This window comes from Bison bison, unplaced genomic scaffold (assembly GCF_000754665.1).
Source record: "Bison bison bison isolate TAMUID 2011002044 unplaced genomic scaffold, Bison_UMD1.0 scf7180017864337, whole genome shotgun sequence".
Lineage (NCBI taxonomy): Eukaryota > Metazoa > Chordata > Mammalia > Artiodactyla > Bovidae > Bison > Bison bison.
In genome coordinates, this window is record NW_011494909.1 from 1,034,196 (window position 1) to 1,059,312 (window position 25,117).

The window sequence follows — 25,117 nt, forward strand, 5'->3', positions numbered from 1 at the left end:
CAGCCCCCCGCCAAAAAAAAATCAAGGAAAAAACCATTAGAGAAGAATGCTGTAGCATTCATATATTATGTATAAGATATATTCATAGATGAGATTTATTCTTGTAAGGCTGCTTAGCTTTGGATATCTTAAATATATGATGTGTTCTATCATAAACATTCTGATTGCATTTTAAGTTTTGTGATTAATCATTACTTTGAGAAATTATTTTGGTACAGTTTATAAATTTGGTATAGTACGGGTTATTTTTTATTTGGTACAGAAAATCCAAAGTGTAATGTTTTTACATTTGATAATATTCTCACTCTTCTGTGTTCTGGTTTTATATCTAAAATTAATCTTCTAAAGTTTTTTTAAAGAGGAAAAAAATCCCATCATTAACACTACAAGAAATATTTATTCATTCTTTGTTAAACTCTTGGATTGTGCTTTCCACGTCTTAAGTTATTTATGTTAACTTGTGATTTAGAGCAAATACAATGTAAGTTAAATCAGATAAAAATACAGAGACATTTCTACAACTTCTTTGCAGTTTGTGTTCCAAAAGTTAGCTTGTAGGTTGGTTGTTTGGAATCCAGTCACTATTTCCCATTAAATGCAATGTTAAGTGCTGTTAGAGGGGCTAGCTCCTTATTGAGTTCTTCAGATGTTACTGAAATAAAGTACCAGTGGTAGCATTCAGTTCTGTTTGATCATTCTTTTCTGTATAATCTGTTGTTAGAGTTGTTTTCATTTATCCATTGATGAAGAAAATAAATTTAAAACTAAAACTTGAAGAATCAAAAATACACCCAAATAGTAGCTGGGGTTAGGTGGGAGTAACTACTCTTTGGGGAAGAGCTGTTTTTTAACTTTCTTCTACCACTGTACCTTTGCATTAAAGGATAACTTGTTATCCCCTTATTTTCTGAATTGATGAGCCAGCAATGGGGAGGTGGTGTTGCAGATTTGTGACTCAGATTCCTTGTTGCATGGAAGGAATGCCTTAAGTTGGAGACAGCCTGTATTGTAAACAAATTTTGCCGCAGAATGTCAGCTGTCACTGTCAGTGTCCAAAAGCAGGGCTCCTTTGAGAAGAGTATCCTTCTTTGCACTCACTCTGACATCACTGAGAAAAAAGAGCCACTCAGAAATATTCAGAAGTAGGAAGAGACAAAAGTATTCTCCACATGGTTAACAGCAGGACTGTGTGGCAAGGATATACTTAGAGCATGGAAGTAAGAAGTAGGTGAGGCCTGGGAGAGGTGGTCAGTGTATGCTACCTGTAATAGTGTCCAGTTATGTACTGGAAATCAGATAGAAAGATCCCCTGCAGCAGTGGTTCTAAACTTAAGTGTGCACACACATTGCCTGGGGGTATTTTTACAATGCCCACACTGTGATTCAGCTGGCCTAGGATGGGGGAGTTCTAAGATTCCATATGTCTAACAGGCTTTGAGTTCCCACACTTGGAATAGCAGAGATCTAGAACAAATTGGAGAGGATGATTAAACACCCAGAGAAATAGCTGTTTATATACAAGTAAATTTGTGGGTTGTGCTTTTTAGTTAAACTTGAGAATTACAGGTACAAAATAGAGGGAAGGATCCAGGCTAGAATATGAGAGGGAATATATCTGAACAGTGCCATATACACAGTAGATGTTCAATAAATGCTTGTTGATTTCTGATTTTTATATATTCAGTAACCCTGTCTTCAGATACTTTGACTCTTTAAAATATCAAAGCAAGTAGTATAGAGAAAATAAGTAACATTTATCAAAACCATGGCCTTAAATTTGGTTGTTTTTGTAAAATTAAATACTTAAGCCCTTTTTGGGGTATGGGAATGGAGTTTCTGCCTGGTTTCAGTACCTGAAAATGTATTTGGTGTTTATTTATAATTTTTCCTTGCTTTTAAAAAAGATTACGACAGATACAGTAAAAAAATGTATTTAAAGTTACCAAATGGCTTAGAAACAGACTAGATGGAGGGAAATAAATGTGTTACGATCATTGCTATTGACCATTAATAAAAGACATTGTAGGTGTCTTGTACAACTCTTTAGCTTAGTTGTTATAACTAGGTGAAGTCACAATACAGATTATTATTTTAAATATTTTGTTATTAATTTCTTATAGCTAAATTTATTTTTCATTTGTTATCAGCGTTATGTTTGGTGGAAGAAAAGTTTGGAGGTTTGGACAAAAGACCATCCATTTCCTATTGACATAGATTACATGATCAGTGACACACTAGAACTGCTAAGACCAAAGATCAAACTCTGTAATTCTCTGGAAGAATCCATCAGGCAGGTACACGACTTGGAACGAGAATTCTTAATAAAACTAGGTAAGCAATTAATTACAGAGAGAAAGTAAAGATGGTATTTGGCAGATTGTTTCTAGGATTTGCTTTATAATGTTTTCAGTTAGCTTTTACTTTTTGTATACTTTTAATTTTTTGATGTTGAGTGTTACATAATAGTGTTAGGTAAGATCTGGGTGGCTTACTTCTTCATTAAATAATCCCAAATTAGAGGAAAACAGTCATGTGAAACTTGAAACAAATGATAGTGATGGAAAAACAATCCTGTCAGCCTCTCTTAATTTTATAGTTTTTCATTGCTAATTTAAAAGTCTACTTTTGATTAAAGCATCTCATATACAGTATATATTTTCAACAAACACGATTTCCTAAGACAGAGCAGGCTTGACACTATATTAAGGGAGTGCCAGTTAGAAGTTTGAAACTATCCTACAGAATTTCAGACCCTTGTCACTAGGAGAGTTGTCTCTGTTTTAAAGACTAGAGGACATGTGAGAAGCATGCTGCAGGAGAGTTGGTCTCTTTACTAACTCAATGTCCTTTAGCTGTTGTTCTGGAAGAAGAGTTGGTAAGGAACTGTAGAAGCTGACTAGCCTTGCCAGTGGAAATAATTGGAATGAGGTGGGGCCTTTCCAGTGTGGTTTGCTTGCTGATAGTTCTTACAGGTTCTAGTCATTTCAAAGTGACATGATTTCAGCCTATATATTTAGCATTTATTAGGAGATCCTTACCATGACCAGTTGTAATAATTGTATAAATTTACTATGTTCCATATCCGAGAAACCACTTTTCATGGCAAAGGCACTGGTGATTCTTTTCCTCTAAAACTATTTTTTTCATATTACATCCAGCATATTAATAGGGTTTCTTTCTCCAAGGCAAACCCTTTTTTGAAGAATGTGATTGCTGTTATCTATCTGAGCATTGCTTTAAAGATGCTACTGATTATGTAACTATTCACTTTCCTACTTACCAACCCATAAAGACACATGTGGTTCTTTTTATTGTTTAACTTTGTCCCAAATAATCCACTTTCTTTTCCTTTTCAGATTTCTAATTGTATACAGTGATTATTTCAAGCAGATTGTTTATCTGCTTGTTTATTTCATTTACTTTGTATGCTTTGAAATAGTCTTAGTCTTGTTACCCAAAGACTTAAGAATGAATGGCACTCCCTGTATAGTGGACATAAGGAAATACTAATTGGATTACCCAATTTGGTAGCAGTAAAGAGAGCAGTATGATTTATACCTTATAGAGTGAAGAATTAAAGAACTTGAGGCATCTTTTGAAGAATCTGTCCTTCTTTAGAATGTGGAAAGGAAAAAAGAAAAAGAATGTGGAAAGGAAAAAAATAGGCCATCATTTGCAAATCCAGTTCTAAAGATGGTGTCAACTAGGATCATTATGCCCCCGAGTAGACCCATTCTCCTTCTATTTTAGAGTCTAAATATCAGAGAGAGGATACACATGAATAAATCTATATTAAATCTGTTTCCTGTTGTTAAACCATAAGATGATACAGCATCTTGCCTTTGGTTGTTTTTTGTTTTCAAGCACTTGCAAATTTATTATCATTCTAATTTTATAGCAACCCAGTGCTAACTTAATAGAATTTTCTTATATTTAAAAAACCATTTTAATATTATTAAAAGTAATAAAAATGTTCACAGGAAAATTGAAAAATGCCAAGAAGACAAAAATCACTGTTAATTCGTATGCAAGGATAATCACGTTATTAACATTTTGATGCATGTTCTGTTTAAAATTTTTTTCACATGTTTGCAGTTTTATAACTGGACTTTTTTCTATCTAATATATTATGAAATTTTCTGACAAAATACTTTTCTAAATCTTTAATTTTAAAACAGCAGTCTTGTTTTCCTTTGTGTGAATGCATTAATTCTGTTTGACATTTGGGTTATTGCTACTTTTGCATCACTATAAATAACATTGTTATTTTTGTGTGTATCTTGATTTTCTCAAGGTAGAGAGAATTACTAGCTCTATGACATTCTCTTTAAGAACAATGGTAGTAAGCAATGTAATATAATTCTGGTTTGGAAGTTCTAGATTATATCATAAGGAACAGAAATGGAGGTAATGAAAATGAAAAAAGTCATATGAATAAATTGCTTATGCAACAGAAGAGTATATTTCATAAATTAGAAATAAAATTAGCAGAATAAAATGCCCAGAAGTCATCTCAGTTAAATATAAAACAATTTAGTGTATGATGAAATAGGAGTCTTAAAATAGGATAAGAGCAACAGGTGAGCATTTGGGAGGAAAATTGATACAGAGCCACATCTTATATCGTCAAACTCCAGATGTATTAAAGAGTTAAATATTTTTAAAAAGTTAGAAATAGATCTGATCATCAGATATTTAAAGAGGTGTTAATTTTCCTAAATTTTAAAATGATACAGGAAAGTACACATACGTTGATATATTGGGTGTTTAAAACTTTTGTACAATGAAAAAAATAAGTTTGAAGTGAAAATAGCTCCTGTGCCAAGGTATCATCATTTACATAAAGAGCACAGGCAAATTGATGAAAGTAGAACACCCAATAGATGAATGAACGTAACATAAATAAGTGAGGGCAAAAAGAGTTGGTATTTTTATTAAGTACTATCTCTTTCCCAAAATTAAAGTGGAAGGTGTTGTTCATACTTAACAAAGGAGTTAGGTAACGCCCAAATCAAAACACTGGGTTAACCGATCAAGCCAGAATTCAAACTGCTCTTTCTGACATACTGGGTGTGTGGGGGAAATGCTCAGCATGTCTAGTTGAGCAAAGAAATAACAGATGAAAACCATTTGGAAGAGAGGGAGTGTTATTGTTACTGTCTCTGTTAAGAACAGGAAAACTGAGGCACCAAAGTAGCTCACATTCAAGAGAACAATATTTGACTTTGGTCCAAGTACACTTCATTCTGACCCATACTGTAAACATTTTGTTCTCTAGGTTTTACATTTTATTAACTCCATGTCCTTTATATGTACATTTTTATCTGCCTTGCTTATTTTAGACTGAGTGTATCCTAGAGGTCAGCAACTGAATAGTTTATTATCCAGCTTAGAAAATGCAAAATATGTTTATAAACTGCTTTTGAAACTAACTTGCAATGCAAATGAAAATGTGTTAGAAATAGTAGTATTTTCCTTACAAATTATGGCTATCAAAACAAAGGTACTTACCACTACAGTTCTTCCCATGACATATATTTTAGTGTTTATAAAAAAGATGTAATGATATATTGCTGCTGCTGCTAAGTCGTAACCGTCGTGTCCGACTCTGTGCGACCCCATAGACAGCCTCCTACCAGGCTCCTCTGTCCCTGGGATTCTCCAGGCAAGAACACTGGAGTGGGTTGCCATTTCCTTCTCCAACACATAAAAGTGAAAAGTGAAAGGGAAGTTGCTTAGTTGTGTCCAACTCTTAGTGACCTCATGGACTATAGCCTACCAGGCTCCTCCGACCATGGGATTTTCCAGGCAAGAGTACTGGAGTGGGGTGCCATTGCCTTCTCCGAATGATATATTAAGCCACGTCAGTTTATCAGTGCTGTGGTATTTTTAGGTTTATATGGTCCTGATTTTTAATTTTTTGCCTTTGATAGCATAAAAGCCCAGTATTTTGCTTTTGTTCAAATAAATACATGAATAAAATAGTGAGTTAGTGGTATCAATCGGAGACAGCAGCTTTTTCTATCAGTATTATTATATTTTTTCAAGATAGATTTGAGATTCATCCATCTCTCCTTACCTTTTTAATTTCTGAACTTGATTGTACCTACTTTCATCACTTTGTAGTCTCTGTTTTTGTCAGTTCTTAATTAATTGCTTAGACTTAAGACACTGGAGTAATTTTTTGCTGTTGATTGTGTTAGTTTTTCAGACTTTCTGGACTTCAGTATACCTCATAAAATGAGAGGGCTAAATCCCATCATTACTAAAGTTTCTGTCTGCTCTAACTGTGTAAGATTCTGTGAATAAACAAGGGTTTACTAAACACCTACTGTGTATTTATCAATATATGGCCTCTAATAAGTTTTGACTATATAAAAGAAGTTTTTTGTTCTCAAAGGCCTTATACTGTGACATAACATTTATTGAAATCATTAGAAAAACCATCGCATGGTGTATATTTAAATGCAAAGTGCTATGATCAGTTCTCCAAGTAGCTTTAGGAACAAGTAGGAGGAAAAGTAACACTCATTGAGTTTATGCACGAAAGGAAACTTGGACTGAATTTGAAGAATATATAGGATTTAAAAGAGCATATTGAAAGATAGTCTATATTGAGAAGCAGTTTGAGGAACACGATCCCAAGGAAGTATGCTTTATGATACAGAAGAGTCTGCCCCAACTGCAGGAGAAGGCTTGATTAAGACCTGGAAATGTGGGGAAAAGTTGGATCATATGAGGCTGTGGAATGTGCACCTTCAAAGTAGAGTGTAGTTTGGAACTCAGATGATGATAAAGAAGAATTTACACTGCAGTGAGATGTGGATGAACGTGGGAGGTGGCCCATATTCACACCAGGGCGTTGCCTCTGGAGGAGCACACTGTTAGGAAGGGAAAAACAGCTCTGTGATGACACCCATGTTAGAAGTGTCACTGTGTATCTGCCTCCTCTCAGTCTGAATTTGCAGATATTCAAATTAATAGCCAAATGTGATTTCTGCATTAAAGCAATGTAATTTTATTGTATCTTTAAGTTTTTAGAGATTCTTAAAATGCCATTTGATAAAATATGTGACCATGGTTGCCTTGGGTGTGGCTAAAGCTGCACTATATGTGCTGCTGTTTGTTCATCTGAGACTGAGATAGTTTGAAGCTCTGAGAAAGTAAAAAAAAAAATTGTGATGTTTTGGGTTTTTTTGCTAGTTTTTAAGAAATGTATCTGTGCTCCTTTGTTGAAATAAAGGACTGTTAAGTTTTTTAAATGGTTCTTAAAATAGCTTTAAATTCTGTTCTTAATTTACTGAACTGAGAACATGACTGTTGAATTATCTTCATATATACTTTAAATGGTATAATATTCACTGTGGAAATTTTGCCTTTATCTTGTTTTGTAAAGTCTTTTTCTACTTTCTTCTCACTTCAAGGCCTCGTAAATGACAAAGACTCTAAAGATTCTATGACAGAAGGAGAAAATCTTGAAGAAGATGAAGAAGAAGAAGAAGGAGGAGCTGAAACAGAGGAACAATCTGGAAATGAAAGTGAAGTGAATGAGCCAGAGGAAGAGGTGATGACTTTTATTTATAGCAGATAGATAACATTTGTGCAAGAGTATTTGGGTTATATGAACCAAAATTTTCTTTATAAAAGAAGATCTTCCTCTTAGTTTTATTCGAGTAAATGTAACTAGTAGTTCATGTCTACTATAAAACTGCTGGATTAATTAAGAGGGGTTTTGAGGAGTAAGAAAATACTGATCATAGGATTTTTAAAAATTACTATTAAGAGCATCTTTAAAGAGCAGTTTTAGGTTCACAGCAAAATTAATGGGAAGATAGCAAGATTTCCAGTATATCACCTTCTCCTATCTACTCACACAATCTCCCCCAATCAGCATACCCCACCAAAGTGGTACATTTGTTAATAATGATGAACCTACAGCAACACGTCATGACTCTTGACTGTTGACTCTTGGTGGTATACTTTCTATGAGTTTAGGTAGAACTATAATGACATGTTAACTGTCAGTATGGTTAGGATTTTTATTTAATAAGCAATTTGAAGACAAAAAATTATTTGATCTGCTCTGTGACTTAATCTCATTTTCGAATGTGGACTTTTTAACCTATGGGTTTTATGAAGAAATTGCTGACTAGATATTAGTAACTTTCTTTTCCCCAGATCTGATAGTATAGGAAATCTGAAAATCATCATGTACCATCATCTTTGTTGTTACAAGTCTGTTAGGCCAGACCGTATGAAATGACTATTCTACCATTTTGGACCTACCTACCTGTCATTTTTATATAGGATTCAACATAATAGTTCTAATTCTTTCCACTTTTTTCTTGTAAACCTGCTCTAAGTTTTAAAAATTCCACCTGAAAGATTAAGTGTCTGGGGTTTGTTTCATCATCTGGAAGTAGACTGGGCAGTGAGTTAGGGATGTAAAAGACACTGAAACTGACCGTTAGCTGATCATTGTTCAGTTGTGTAATGAGTAAGTAAGGGTTTGTTACGCTGTTCTGTCTCCATTAATATATATTTAAGTTAGAAAGTTAAGAAAATGGAAAGTCAGGTAAGAATAACAATAACATACTGATGAATAAAATTTATACCTTGAAATTAGGACCTTTTCACTTTTTAAGCTTATAATATGACATCATGTGTATGGCTTTTTGTGCTTGGGTGCTAAAAGCATTTAGGAGAGAGTGATCATAAGTGTGATTTTAATTAAATACTGAGAAAGTTTAAATGTATAATCAGTACAGTGTTTTATGGAAATGGAATTTATTAAATTTTAAAGTTTTGATTTATAGTAAATAGAATGCAAATGTTTAGAGGTTATGAGTTGTTTAATGTGTAAAGCAGTATAGATTATTTAAGGCATTCATAAGATAGATTCATGAACTGGGTTATTTTTGGCTGTGCTGGGTCTTCATTGCTGCACATGGGCTTCTCTAGTTGTGGTGAGTGGGGGTTGTTCTCTGGTTACAGCGCGACGGCTTCTCATTGTGGTGGCTTCTCTTGTTGCTGAGTGCTGGCTTTAGTGTGCACAGGCTTCGTAGTTGAGCTGCTTGGGCTTAGTTGCTCCACAGCGTGTGGGATCTTCCCAGACCAGGGATCAAATTGGTGTCCCTTGCCTTGCAAGGTGGATTCTTAACCACTAGACCACCTGGGGAGCCCTAAACTAGATTTTTTAAAAGCTTCATTTAGCATGAAAGAAAAACGACCTATGCATGCATACATGCTAAGTCGCTTCAGTTGTGTCCGATTCTTTGTGACCTTATGGACTGTAGCCCGCCAGGCTCCTCTGTCCATGGGATTCTCCAGGCAAGTATACTGGAGTGAGTTAAATGACCCATAGTTTAGGGTAATTAAGATTTTCTATAGTTAGAAGTAAAAATTCCTAAGTCTTTGTTTCTATTAGCCCTGAGGGTCTGTAGCTATTAATGAACATTTTGTTTAATTTGACTACATAGCAAATAGCTTCGCTATTAAAAATGAATGATTGTATAAAAGGCAGCTTGTTTGTTTGGCTTTTAAAATTGGCTGGGCTTCCTGTGTGGCTCAGCTGGTAAAGAATCCGCCTGCAATGTGGTTGACCTGGGTTTGTTCAATCCCTTGGTTGGGAAGATCCCCTGGAGAAGGGAAAGGCTATCCACTCCAGTAGTCTAGCCTAGAGAATTCCATGGACTGTATACTCCATGGGGTTGCAAAGAGTTGGACTTGACTGAGGGACTTTCACTTTAAATTTGGCTAGCATTTATAGGCAGTGGAAGTGCATCTTTATACTGGGTTTTTTTGCTACTACTTTTCCCCCAGTTTTATTGTGATATAGTGGATAATATTGCATTAGTTTAAGGTGTACATACAACAGTGATTTGACATATTTATATATATATATAGAGAGAGGCAGAAATGATTACCATAATAAGTTTAGTTAACATCCATCACCTAACATAGTTATAAATGTTTTTTCTTGTAATGAGAACGATTAAGATCTACTCTCTTAGCAGACTTTAAATAAAGAGTACAGTATTGTCATCACTTTTCTCTTTCCAACCTGACAGCTCCCGTAAAGTAGATATAAATAAGCTGATAAAAATTTAGAACTGGAATATATTTCTATAATACATTTCTTTTTTTTTTTTTTTTTTTACATGTGTCCTAAGCCTTATCATGTGACAAATGTCACATGTAGGTGATAACTTTCATTCTTTCAGTATGTAACTGGACATCTGCCCATAGTTGGTCTTCCAAATATATTCAGAAAGTATAAACCCTTTATAAACACAATTCAGATTTCGCTTTTACAGGAAAACTTGTGGTGGTTATGAAAAGTGACAGAAATTGCTCCATGTTAGGGACACTCTGGAATTTGTCCCTACCACATTTTCTAGAAGGCTGTGCAGCTTAAAAAACTTTATTCTAGAAAACCATTGTCTTATACGAAATAAGTCTGAAAGCCTAGTAAGTGGTGACTATTCCACCTGGAAAATTAATGCAAGGAAAACTAGCCTACAGTTTTAAGACGGAATGTTTATAAAATTCAAGCATTAAGCAGACATTTCACCATTTTAACATAGCTTGCAATAATGTTGTCGTGTAATTTTCAGGGAAGACGTTTAGTGAAGTTCTCAGGTTTTATGATATCTCAGTAAACTGAGACACTAAGGCAACATCCAAGAAATATAATACATTTCTATGAAGTAGACATTGCTCTATTGCTTTTCTAAAAAATGAGGTCATAGAAACATTCAATTGTATAATTTAAATTGGCTTATTAAGTATTTTATAACAACAAAAGGAAATAATAAGTGTTTCGTAATTTAGACTAATTTAGACTATGTAGACTAATATTCCATTTTGTATTTTTAGACTAATTTTATGGCTGTTTATGGATTTTGCACTAATTTGATAAAGAATCTAATAAATGAAACATCCTTAGTAAATGTGACGTTAAAGAATAGCTCACTTTCCTATAGATTCCTTATTTGAATAGTTGTGATATTTTCTCCAAATGCATTTCAGCTTTTAAAAAGTGAACTTTATAATTTTAAAAATTGTGTCATTTTAAACTATTTCTTTTCTGGTTGTAAAGTGGATATTATACATAATATATGTGAATTTGCTAAATGGGAAAACAAATTCAACAGGATGACTCCTGAGTCTTGGCTAGGAGGAGATGTGAAAGGAGTATGGTTGGTTTACTTTAAGAAATGGAATTGGAATTGTTACTTTCCCACCCAGGACCACCCTTTCCCATGACTATCCTCCAAACATAGGAGAACATTTTTAGAGAGAGAAGATGGGTTGATTATAAAGTAGTGAGGACAATGTGTAGAATATTCTATAAATACTTGCCTCGACTGAGAAAAGAACAGGGCTGGAGTGGAACTCTTCAGAAACATTGTACTTTTCTTTTCCATCTTGTTCCACAACTCTTCCAAGCTCCGGATGGCCTTTTGAAGTTACTCTTAACACCTCAGTTCAGTTCAGTTGCTCAGTCGTGTCCAACTCTTTGTGACCCCATGGACTGCAGCACGCCAGGCTTCCTTGTCCATCACCATCTCCCAGAGTTTACTCAAACTCATGTCCATTGAGTCGGTGATGACATCCAACCATCTCATCCTCTGTCATCCCCTTCTCCTCCCACCTTCAGCCTTTCCCAGCATCAGGGTCTTTTCCAGTGAGTCAGTTCTTTGCATCAGGTGGCCAAAGTAATATAAAAATTGGTGAAAGAAAAAAATTCATGCATTTTAGCTTAGTTTTTGAATAGGAAGTATCTTTCCAGTGTTAAGAAATGATTAATTTTTTTCCAAGAGCCAGTTGAAGTGCATTTCTGTTGCAGATTTAATTTTGAAGTACAGAATTTTGTCAAAAAAGTTAATGCATTTCTGTACTATGCTCAAATATTTCCACTTCAGAAATTCTAAAAGTTTTCAAATATCTGTAAAGTATTAATAGTTTAGATTATTGAAATTAATTGCTAGGTATACTAAATGTATTATAACAAATTTAAATCATTTGTTTCTCATAGGAATTATTTCTCATTCACTTTATTTCTCTCAGCACAATGAAAAGCAGCTGGGTTTAGTGCAGTTTTTTTTTTTTTCTTTTTCCTTTAACTTTTATGGAACAAAGTGGGAGTGAATTATGTTGAAAGCTTCCTCAGATGGAATGCTGCCACTGTGTGGCTGTATTTTTTGGTTTTGGTTATGGTTTCTTTTTTGTGTCTCTTTGAAAATCCATTGGAGTTCTGCTCAGTCTTCCATTTGAAGAGGAATTTTGGCTGATAGACAAGGATGTGGGGGTACTGACAGGAGAGGATAGGGGAGATGTAATACTTGAAAGCCACCAGCAAGGGGAGTCAGAATGTCTAGCTCTTTGGCTTAAAAAAGCACATGTCCTTGGGCAAGTCATTTAACTTTTCCAAGCATTAGTTTTTTCACATATAAAAATGAAGACAATAAAGCTTATCCGTCCTTCTTCAGAACTGGGTAAGCAACAAAATGCTGTGAGAGTACACTCCACCCTGAGATGCTTTATGCAGTGAGATACTTTATAAAATGTAGTGTCATTGTTTTCAGATGGTAATGATGTTAAATTTGAATTGTCAGTTTTCATTGCAGAGTTACATGGGTATTAAAGAATTGCTGTGAGAAAAATCAGTCTTAAGTTTGTTGCTGCTGCTACTGCTAAGTCACTTCAGTCGTGTCCGACTCTGTGCGACCCCATAGACGGCAGCCCACCAGGCTTCCTGTCCCTGGGATTCTCCAGGCAAGAATACTGGAGTGGGCTGCCAGTTTCCTTCTCCAAAGCGTGAAAGTGAAAAGTGAAAGTGAAGTCGCTCAGTCGTGTCCGACTCTATCGACCCCATGGACTGCAGCCTACCAGGCTCCTCCATCCATGGGATTTTCCAGGCAAGAGTGCTGGAGTCGGGTGCCATTGCCTTCTCTGTCAAGTTTGTTAGGAAGGAGAAAAATATGAAAGGTGCAAGAAACTTGTTCCTTGTGGAATTCATGGATAAGTTTCTAAAAAGGATCTTTGTATTACTAGGTCAATGGAAGATGTAAAATGGGTTTTTTAGCTACTGTTGTGTAGTAAGAGTTGCCAGCTGATTTTGCCCTACCATTCTAGGCAGACTGCATAACAGGTTGAAACTGGAGAATAAGAAATAATTATACATAAATTTTAACATCTTTTTAAGGCATGTAAAATTATTAGTAACGTTTTTCAAAAGTTTTAATCTTCTACAAATATTAAACAATTTCAGGAGGGTTCTGATAATGATGATGATGAAGGGGAGGAGGAAGAGGAAGAGAATACAGATTATCTCACGGATTCAAATAAAGAGAATGAAACTGATGAAGAAAATACTGTACGTATCATTAAAACTTTGCTCTTTGAAATTGTACATCATTTTCATAATATTTCAATTTTAGCCACCAAAGTTTTGATTTTTGTGATTATTGAAATATTTCTTTAGAAATTCATTTTTTATTTTCTTATCTAAACACTTTTCTTTATTTGCAAGTTCTTTGAATATTTAATAATGTTATTATTTTACCTAACTCATTCCTTGAGTTACGTTGAACAAGTTATCAATTAGAAGGCTCTGCCATAGAAAACATTACAGTTAGAATTCCCAGTTTGAATTGTTTCTGTTTTGTTTTAATAAGGAGGTAATGATTAAAGGAGGTGGACTGAAACATGTACCTTGTGTAGAAGATGAGGACTTCATTCAAGCTCTGGATAAAATGATGCTAGAAAACCTTCAGGTATTAAATGTTTCTCTGTTCCAAAGTACTTAATATAAAATATTGCAGCACACTTGATTGTGATGGGAGAGTCTCTGCTCTCTAAACGTTTTTACCTCTGCAGCAGCTTTTCCTAATTTAGGCAGTTTGAGGCTGCCAATACTTCTGGCATCCTACATCCTGATTTGCTATGCTTCTTTGAAATAGAATAGAAAAAATAAATGTTATCAGACTTGGAGCAGAGTAATTTCATTGTATCACCCTCTGCCTTTTCTCCTCTTTCTAAGACCCTTTACTTGCAGTTTGTTTAGGAGTCAAACTACAGAAGATTAGAATTTGGGGAAATTTAATTTAGTAAATTCTTTAGTTTGACTTATAATTTGAATAACTTGTATATAAATATCTGGAAGAATATTGGTTATTCAATGTTTAAAGTACTCATGATATTAAGATACTGGATTTTATTAAAAGCTCCATCTTCCAGTGATTTAGGTAATTGTGTTTTATGTTTTTCTGTAGTTAGGAGTAAAATCCCATGAACTATTTACTTCAGCCCTATTTGTAGCTATTGTTAAGCCCTTTGGTGATTTGAGGGCTTTTGTCATTGGAGTGGTAGCTGAAAGCTCCACGGAGTGGGCTCAGTGGAAAAGGGAGAAGTGAACATACTGGATACAGGTAGAGCTAACTTGAGAAGTTTTTACTAGAAAGGGGAGAAAAATGGGCATGTGGCTAGAGAAAGTCAGTTGAAAGAGTGTTTTTAAGATAAAAGATATTATGGAGTACATGCTGATGGAATAATCCTCTAGAGAAGATGGATTTTACTTTCATTGTTGCTACTAAGGCCAAAAGCTATGATAATGTATAAATAGCAGTTCAGGTACATTAGTCTCAGGAACCAAAGGAACAGAATACTTTGGTAGAGTGTAAAGGAAGATCCTTTTTTAAATGAGATAATCAGAGAAGACATCTCTGAGATCATGACTTTTAGACAAGACAGGTACAAAGGAACCATCTAGGTGAAAAATTAGGATTAATGTAAAAACTGTGTCAGAGGTCCTGATCAGGGCAGAAAAGTACTTCTTTGAAAAACTTTAAAAAGGGCGCCAGTAGTAATAGAACATAGTCTGTCTGTGGGAGGGTCACAGCATGAGACAGGTAATTGGGAGTGGCACAGTCCTTTAAAGAGCTGGTTCAGACTGTGTGTTAGTCGCTCAGTCGTGTCCGATTCTTTGAAACCCTATAGACGGTAACCTGCCAGGTTCTCTGTTCACGAGATTATCCAGGCTAAAATACTGGAGTGGCTTGCCATTCCCTTCCCTTCTCCAGAGGATCTTCCTGACCTAGAGATCAAACCCTGGTCTACTGAGACAGGACTAAAAGCAGAGAGACTAACCAGGGGTGTGGTTAGAAGGCTGTGGTGGTAACCTAGCTGAGAGATGATGGTCATCTGTCCAGGAGAGTGGCAGGACACATGGACAGAAGTCTGGATTTGAAAAACTTTTTAGGCAGAATGAACTGGATTTATTTGGTGCTTGATTAGGTAGCAGTATATGGGGCCAAGGAGTCAAGGATGACACCCCGTCTTGTGGCTTGGATCACTGGCTTGTCTCTAAGAAACAGGAGAGTGCGAGTAGGAGTTACACTTGGTAAGTTTGAGGAGCCTTTGAAGGCATCAGTGTAAATGTCTGGAGAGCAAAAGAGAAACATAAACAGCGGTTGTTAGAGTACTTTTAAAGCCATGGCAATAACTGGCTCATCCAGATGTAAAGTACGGAGACAGAAGAGAAGCAGGTTCAGGATTGAGCCCTGACAAACCCCAACATTTAGAAAAGGTGGAAAAGCTGATGAAGTCAAAGGAATGGGAAATTTCGGTGTGGTTCTGTGGTCATCACTTATTGAGAGTGCTTAAGAAGTGAGCTGGAAAGGTGAGAGGATGTGATCAGAGCGGAAGGAAGTTTGAATTCACATTTTTGCAGTTGTGTTTATGTATAGGAGAAAACTTCATCCACTGTTAGGCCCTGATTTTAAATCATTATCAGATACCCAAAATGAACAGTTGTACAGACTTTTTTCTTTTGCTAAAAATCATAGGAAGACACAGTATTGTAAAGACATCATTTCTCCATAAATCATGTCCTTAAATTTCATGCAGTCCTCATTCTGTCCCATCAGGGAAATTTGGGGGATAGGGTGAGGGTTGGAGGAAGAGAAAAACAGGGACATGGATGTAGAATGAACCTAATAAAATTGTTCTTAAATTCTTAAAGAATAACCGAACAGTTAAGAAACTTGTAGAAAATAAAGTGTGACACACAAGATAATAAAACATTTTAAATATACAGCAATAGTTTGGTATAGGAATGGATAGATTAATCAGAGGAGGGTCCAAAATAGACCTTGCATTGCATTGCCTGTGTACTCAGTTATGTGTGACTCTTTGAGACCCCATGGACTGTAGCCCACCAGGCTCCTCTGTCCATGGATTTTCCAGGCAAGAATATTGGAATGAGTTGCCAGAATCTAAAATAGACCTTAGAACACGGCAGTTTAATCTTGATGAAGTTAACATCTCAAATCATGTGAGGGAAAATGGTATCTTCAACAGAATGGATTTCTGTTTTTAATTTCCACCCTATAATTAATTGCAAATCTCTCAAATAATTTTAAAGATTGTAAAGACTGTTGAGCACTGCATTGACTTTATGTTTATTCTTCATACAGTGCCTTTAGCTGTTAGATACTGTTCGTATTCCCATGTTTCAGTTAAAGAAACGGGCTTGGAAAAAACAACAAAATAAACTTGTTTAAAGTGAAAGGGGTAGTGAGTGGTGCAGTCTCTTATCAACCATTTGTTACACTACTTTCCAGCACGAAATGCCATAGAAATCTCTTTAGAAATAACTAACCAGGAGAAAAAAATCTATAGCTGACACAACACAAGAGTCAGTATCTATACTAAGCTAAAGAGATTGTACAAACCAGTGAGAAGAAATGAATGACTCATTTTGTTGTTAGAATATAGTGCTAAAGCTCACTGATAAGCAAATGATAAGCAAACTAAGAAGGGCCTTTTTATCAGGTCATAAAATATTAAGATTTAAAAAGTGATGGTACCTGTTGTGGTTAAGTGTAGGTAAACATCTATACTTGGTCAATGTTAAGTGAGTCCAGCCTTTTTTAGAGAGAAATTTAGTAAACCTGTCAGAATGACTTGCCATTTGATCTAAAAGTGTACCCTTAATAGCATGAAAAGTGTGACATTGTAATAGAAAAAAAAAGTCTAAGCTGTCAGTAGAGGGCCAATAAAATAATTAGCTCTGTACTAGATGCCCAAGATACAGAATCTAAAAGAAGAAGAAACATGTATGTTTAGCATAGAATAATATTTGTCATGGTTGCTCCTGTTTATATGTGTTATGTTGTATATGTCACGTACATGTATGTTTCATATATATATATGCAAGAAAAAATCTGGAAGGACATGACCCATTGTTAATAGTTCTTGCATGTTAGAGTCAGGCAGAGGGAGATAGCTGTAGGAATTGGTATGGACACATTTGCTAATATATTTTTGTATTAGTTTATGAAGAGAATATGTTAATTTTATAATTAGAAAAGAAAGGTAATTTACATATCCAGATTCCTCTGACATGATTGTTTCAAATTTTAAGTTAAAAAGTCTTTATAAATAATCTTATGAACCTGGGAGAACTTCAACCAAATTCTAACAGTTGGAGCTAAGAAATCAAAAACAATAAAACCTTACACCTTTATTACCGTTTTGCTGATTTGCAGGTCTCTTGCAAATATGGTGCCTGAATCAAAAGAGTATTTAAATGGCAGTAAAGAAGTTTTAATACCTTCATGCCCTTTTAGCATTGCTTGCTTAGCTTTGAAGTATCATGTTCAGCGCTTTCCTCATTCGTGCTCCATTCATTCAGACTTAAAAAATTATTTGCAGTTCCCTAAATGCACCTGCTGTTTCACATCTTTGCTTTTGCACCTGTTCTTCCCCTGTCTAAATTCTCTGTGTATCCCCCAAACTGCTCTTTTACCATCTGGTTGGAAGAAGGCTTGTGAAGTCTTTAATGTTCTCAAATGTCCCATTTTCATTCAGCCTTTTGTGAAATCTCAGCACCCACCCACTCTCAACTAGTCGTATGTAGTCACTCTATTGTACACGTTATACACAACTCAGATAAATCGTAATTAATTTCTCTTTCTTACTTAACAAGCTTATGAGCTCTTTGAGGATTAGAGATTGTCTTTTTAATACTAGTATCTCCAAGCTTAACACATAGTAAGTCATCCATCGGTGAAGATTTGTTTTAATAATTGTTGATAAATCCAGTGTAAATGTTAAAAAGAATTGATATTAACAAGTAGGAAGTTATCTGTTCACTCTTAAATACTGAGCTCTGACTGCATGTGCTCACAGCAGGAAACACCAGAGAAGGGGCACAGTGATGAACCCATCGGTCAGGTAGGGGTGCTCATAGATAAGGAGGCGGTTGTGGCCCGTGATAATTACAAAGGAAGGTGTGTGCTCTGAGGGTGAATGAAAGGGCCCAGTGTACTCAAACAGGACAGTAGAACCTGCAGCACTGTGTGTTTGAGTTTGGGAGAGACCTGACCCATCAGCAGGAGCCAAATTGTATGGTTCCAAGGGATGTGTGGAGGTGGGGGACGACTCTGGTTTCAGAAAGATTACTTGGGTCTAATGATTGTTCTAAGATATATAGCACTGAAGGAATTACAATTTATTGGGCTATTCACATTTTTTTCATTTCTGTCTTTAAGCAACGAAGTGGCGAATCTGTTAAAGTGCACCAACTTGATGTTGCCATTCCCTTGCACCTCAAAAGCCAGCTGAGGAAAGGACCCCCACTTGGTGGTGGGGAGGGAGAGACAGAGTCTGCAGACACAATGCCATTTGTCATGTTAACCCGAAAAGGCAATAAGCAACAGGTGAGAATCTGTCCACAGTGTATTCCCCGTTCATTGGTAGTTCCCAAGTGTAAGTGGTAACTTTGTTTTATAGGTTCTTGCTTACAGGGGGAAAAGACTGGTATTCAGTGGTAGAAATAATTTTATCTGTTATGTGCACAAAAGACACATGTAACTTCCATCAAATAGATGGGTGTTTTTTAATGGAAAGAACATTTAAAATTTAAGTCATATGCATTTGTTAGAAGATACACATACTGACTTTCAGTAGGAAAGTTTTATCAGTAAGCTCACAGTGAGAAAGGAAAGGAGGGTAATGGCAGATAATCTTGAAAAAAAAAAAATGCTCACTTGCCAAATGGCTTTTGGGAAAAAAATAAAAAAACATTGTTTTCTGACCCCTGATCCTTCTCCTCCATTCTCCTTAAACCACCTCCTCTTTCTTTTCCTTATCTCACAGATGGCCCTCACAATCATTCCCCTGTCTACTAAGCTATCACTTTGATTCATACATTCAGTCCTCAAATATTATTTGTCTGCTCTGCCAAATACCCGCCCAAGTGTAAGGCAATGGTGATGAACAGGATGTAGCCCCTGGCCGTGTGAGCACACACCAGCTGAGGGAGAGAGACAAGCATAATATTATACTTGCTGATTGTGGAAAGTGCCCTGAAGGAAATGGAGCCCGGCTCCCAGATCTACATCATTTATTACTAGTTCTGTTAAAAAAAAAAAAAAATTCATAATTATTTCTGAGTTCAAGCTGCCTCTTAGAGTTGATGGAATCTTAGGATAATTGACAGCATTTTTTTCTGTTTTAGTGGTATGTAAAATAATGGTGCATCTTATAATCAACAGAAGCATCTATGAATATGGTGGCTAGAACAGCTTGTCAGACCAGTCTGATACCTGGTTCCCACGTTCGTTTAAATTGTCATTTAACAGCTACACTTATTGTTGACGTGTTATGTACCAGGCACTGTTCCACGTGCAGAAATATAGCAGTCAACCAAGTCCCTCCTCTCTTCGGAGCTTTCATTCTAGTATTGAGAGGCAAACAAGAAATAATGTCAGGTTGAGGACAATGCTCTGTTGGAAAATAAAGCAAGTTAAGCGGATAGGAGACTGAAGTGGGGAGGATGTGATGAGAGGGAGACTCCTGTTGTAGAGGGTGACCAGGGAAGGCCCGGAATATCCTCTGTGACGCGAGGGACATTCTGTTCCCTCCCTTCCGGAACAGGCTCAAGGAGATGGTGCCTACCTTCATCTTTTATCTCTGCTTTGTCAGGTAATTTCTTGTTACTCAAAAGATCAAAGTTGCAGAGCATATCATCATTTGCTGTGGTGCAAATAAGTCTTGAGATGTGAAAGCTGAGTACCAGTTAGGATCACATAATGGAGGGCTGGGAACAGGCTTTCCATCATGACTCACGTGTAAATAGTTAACTTGACTTCGCTTCTGAGCACTGCTGGGTCTTTGTCAGATATTCTTCATAATTCCATAAAGTCAACAGGACTTTCCTCCATCCTAGACTTTAAGGTTATCAAGGTTTTACAAAAGCTCCCCACTTTCTCACCTTCAGGCCAGAGTTGAGCCCTGACATTTCCCCTCTCCCTCATCTTCCACCCAGTACCTAGAAAAATAAAGGTTTGTTTTTGATCAAGACCCTAGACTTGGCGCTGGAGTCTTTGTAAAACTACTCTTCCCAGCACTTGGAACTGCTGGTTCACCATGGCCCCCAGAATTCTCGAAGTCCAGAGTTTCTGCTTTTCTTTTCTAGGGATAACTTAGTTCTCTGAGTAGACTTTTCCCTTTTTTTTTTTTTTTTTTTAATAATTGTCAAGGGCAGTACATGGCAACTTCAGTTCCATAGGCTGAACTATCACATGGGAATTGGTTCCTGTTCCTATACAGCTCCTGAACTTTCTTTGCTACATTGACACATTTACTGAGTCTTGATTTTTCTTGTTTAAAAGGAGCTTTAGGAATATATTTCTGTGAAGATCAACTTGTTCAGTCACCCAGTTGTGTCCAACTCTTTGTTACCCCATGGACTGCAGCACACCAGGCCTCCATGTCCCTCACCATCTCCTGGAGTTTGCCCAAGTTCATACTCATTACATCGGTGATGGCGTCCAGCTATCTCATCCTCTGATGCCCTCTTCTTCTGCGCTCCATGTTTCCCAGCATTAGGGACTTTTCCAATGAGTTGTCTGTTCATATCAGATGACCAAAGTATTGGAGGTTCAGCTTCATTATCAGTCCTTCCAGTGAATGTTCAGTGTTGATCTCCCTTAAGATTGACTGATTTGATTTTCTTGCTGTTCAAGTGACTTTCAGGAGTCTTCTCCAGCACCACAGTTCAAAGGTATCAATTCTTTGGCATTCTTCCTTCTTTACAGTCCAGCTCTCTCAACCGTATGTGACCACTGAGACAATGATAGCCTTGACTATGGACCTTTGTCATCAGAGTAATGTCTCTGCTTATCAACAGACTGTCTAGGTTTGTCACCATTTTCCTGCCAAGAAGCAATTGTCTTCTGGTTCTGTGGCTGCAATCACTGTCCGCAGTGATTTTGGAGACCAAGAAGAGGAAATCTGTCACTACTTCCACCTTTTCCCCTTCTGTTTGCCATGCGGTAATGGGGCCAGATGCCATGATCTTAGTTTAATATTTACTCTTAAGGTGGCTCTTTCACTCTCATCAAGAGGCTCTTTAGTTCCTCTTCGCTTTCTGCCATTAGAGTGGTATCATCTGCATATCCGAGGTTGTTGATATTTCTCCTGCCTATCTTTTAATTCCAGCTTGTAATGCATCCAGCCCGGCATCTCTCATGATGTGTTCAGTGTATGGTTAAACAAACAGGGTGAGAGCAGACAGCCCTGTCGTACTCCTTTCTCGATCTTGTATGGATCAGTTGTTCCATACAGGGTTCTAGCTGTTGCTGCTTAACCACATGCAGGTTTCTCAAGAGACAGGTAAAATGGTCTGTATTCCCATCTCTCTGAGGGCTTCCACAGTTTGCCGTAATCCATAGTCAAAGACTTCAGCGTTGTCGATGAAACAGATGTTTTTCTGAAATTCCCTTGCTTTCTCTATTTCAGTAAATATTGGTGATTTTATCTCTTATTTCTCATCCTTTTCTAACCCCAGCTTGGACATCTGGAGGTTCTTCATTTGCATAATGCTGAAGCCTAGCATGTAAGATTTTAGGCATGACCTTACTAGCATGAGAGATGAGTGCAATTATCTGATGGTTAGCACATTGTTTGGTACTACCCTTCTTGGAGATTGGGATAAGGATTAATCTTTTCCAATCCTGTGGCTACTGCTGGGTCTTCCAGATTTGCTCATGTAATAAATGTAAAACCTTGATGGCATCATCCTTTAGGGCTTTGAATAGTTCTGCTAGAATTTCATCGTATCCACTGGATTTATTAACAGTAGTGCTTCTTAAGGCCCACTTGACTTCCCACTCTAGAATGTCTGGCTCTGGGTGACTAACCACACCATCATAGTAATTCAGTTCATTAAGATCTTTTTTATACAGCTCTTCCATGTATTCTTTCCATCTCTTCTTGATCTCTTCAGCATCTACTAGGTCTCTACCATTTTTATCCTTTATTGTGCCCATCTTTGGGCAGAATGCTCCCTTGCTGTTTCCACTTTTTCTGAAGAGATATCTACATCTTTTCCTTTGGTTGTATTCTTCTGTTATTAAACATTGTTCATTGAAGAAGGCCTTCTTATCTCTTCTAGCTATTTTTTGGAACTCTGCTTTTAATTGGATGTACCTTTCCCTCTCTCCCTTGCTTTTTGTTTCTTTGTTTTTCCACTATTTGTAAAACCTCCTCAGAGAACCACTTTGCCTTCTTGCTTTTCTTTTTGTTTAGGGTGATTTTGTTTGCCACCTCCTGTACAATATTACAACCTCTGTTCATAGTTCTTCAGGCACACTGTTAACAAGATCTAGTCCCTTGAATCTGTTCATTACCTCTACTATGAATTCATACAAGATTTGACTTAAGTTATACTTGGCTGGCCTATTGTTTTTCCCAGTTTTCTTTAGTTTAAGCCTGAGTTTTGCTGTGACAAGCTGATGATCTGAGCCAAAGTCAGCTCCAGGTCTTGTTTTTGCTGATTGTATACAGGTTCTCCATCTTCAGCTACACAGAATGTAATCAGTTTGACTTTGCTATTGACCATTTGGTGATGTCCATGTGTAAAGTCATCTCTTGTATTGTTAAAAAAGGGTATTTACTATGACTAGTGCATTCTTTTGGCAGAATTCAGTTAAGCTTTGCCTTGCTTCGTTTTCTTCTCCAAAGCCAAACTTACCTATTACTCCAAGTATGTCTTGACTTCCTACTTTTGCATTCCAATCTCCAGTGATGAATAGAATACCTGTTTTAGGTGTTAGTTCTAGGAAGTCTTCTAGATCTTCATAGAACTGATCAACTTTAGCTTCTTCAGCATCAGTGGTAGGGGCATAGACTTGGATTACTGTGATGTTGAATGGCTTGCCTTGGAAATGAACCGAGATTATTGTCATTTTTGAGGTTGTACCCAAGTACATTGTTTTGGACTCTTGTTGATTATGAGGGCTACTCCGTTTCTTCTATGGGATTCTTGCCCACAGTAGTAGATATGATGGTCATCTGAATTAAATTAGTCCATTCTCATCCATTTTAGTTCGCTGATTCATAGGATGTCTATGTTTATTCTTAACATCTCCTTAACCACGTCCAGTTTTCCTTGATTCATGGACCTAACATTCCAGGTTCCTATACAATACTGTTCTTTGCAGCATCAGATTTTACTTTTATCACCAGACACATCCACAACTGAGTATCATATCCACTTTGGCCCAACTGCTTCATTCATTCTGGGGCTGTTGGTAATTCTCCGCTCTTCCCCAACAGCGTATTGGACATCTTCAGACCTGGGGGACTTATCTTTTGGTGTCCTATCTTTTTGGCCTTTTATACAGTTCATGAGGTTCTCAGCAGGTATACTAGGTGGTATAACCTGGGTATAACCAGGTATAACCAGGTTTGCCATTCCCTCCTCCAGTGGATCACGTTTTGTCAGAACCCTCTGCTATGACCTGTCCGTCTCGGGTGGCCCTGCATGGCGTGGCTCATAGCTTTATTGAGTTATGCAAGCCCCTTCACCACAACAAGGCAGTGATCCATGAAGGGGGACGATCAACTTATACAACAATAAATAATCAATTTTCTTCATTCATCCCTCTGTTTCCTGAGGCACATATGAAAAATTCATGACCTGTGTCAGTTTGCACACCCTTTTGATCTTTTCAGAATGTGTAGGCATAAAATTAAAACCTACCTTCAGAAACTTTTGAGCTTTGAAAAGTAAATTCATTTCAGTAGTCCTGAATTCTAAATTCTATGGGTCAAAGTAAGACTATGTGTCTGTATTTTAACAGAAATATTTTTTTGTTCAAAGTAGATAGATTATATACTGTGTAACCCATATAACTTCAGAATAAGGAGTGAAGTCCTTCTTAAAACGTGAAATTTTGTTTAAGGAAACATTTTTATTGAACTTTATTTTTAAAATGTTAGCAAACATGAAATGAGAGCTCAGAGTACTTGGTTATTAAGTAAAGTTTCAACTCATAAACATTATTTGGAATTTTGGAATATGTTCAATTTTAGGAACATTATTTGAAGAAACATCGCTGTTATTTTGTGGTCTGAAGAAGAAAGTATATTTTGTTCTGATTTTTATTTCTTTATTTGACTTTTGGGTGTTGGTTCTTCTGGTGCAACGGTTTTTCTAGAAATGTGAAATGCGTAGCCTTATAGGAATCTTTAGTTCTTAAGTGAAAGATCTCTTTGTGCACCAAATTTGTGCCCAGAAATAACTTTCTTCTGTAGTCAGTAGGAAAAGAAAAATTTGTACCAGTAAAGGAAATAGTTGAAAAGAAAGGAAAATACTGTTGATAATTTCTTTCTAGATTCAAATGTCTATGAATTAGAATAATAAACTGAAAGAAAATGTCTTATTAAAGCAAAAGTTTTAATGTAAAAGAGCCATTATGTAATGTTTTAAAGAATTTTTTGTTTTAAACAAATGCAAAAGATATTTATTTTGGTTTAATAGTTGTTAACAATCCTGAACCAGGAACATCCTGCTAAAAACAAAACATTCCATAGATAAGAATTATTCCCCTATAACTAATTGTTCAGTTGCTAAACTCTTTCTCTTTTCCAGCATCACAGCTATCTTTAGACTATGAAGACTTGATAATCCTAAAGGTGGACTAGATTTGTTCTGTATAGTCCAGAGGGTAGAAATGAAAAGGGTGCAGATTACAGCTTGCTGTATAAGACCCTTTCTGACAATTAGCCATATGTAAAAGGGTCTACACAGTGGAAAATG

At 36.4% G+C, this 25,117-nt stretch overlaps 1 protein-coding gene across 1 annotated transcript in view; it reads left to right on the forward strand.

Moving 5' to 3' along the window:
• The window catches only part of UPF2 (UPF2 regulator of nonsense transcripts homolog (yeast)), a 95,683-nt gene that overhangs the window by 63,167 nt on the left and 7,399 nt on the right, over positions 1-25,117 (forward strand). The window contains exons 15-19 of the mRNA XM_010854099.1: positions 2,148-2,331; positions 7,425-7,564; positions 13,277-13,381; positions 13,683-13,781; positions 18,561-18,728. Coding sequence (XP_010852401.1) covers positions 2,148-2,331; positions 7,425-7,564; positions 13,277-13,381; positions 13,683-13,781; positions 18,561-18,728 — 696 coding nt within the window. The remainder of the gene's footprint in view (positions 1-2,147; positions 2,332-7,424; positions 7,565-13,276; positions 13,382-13,682; positions 13,782-18,560; positions 18,729-25,117) is intronic.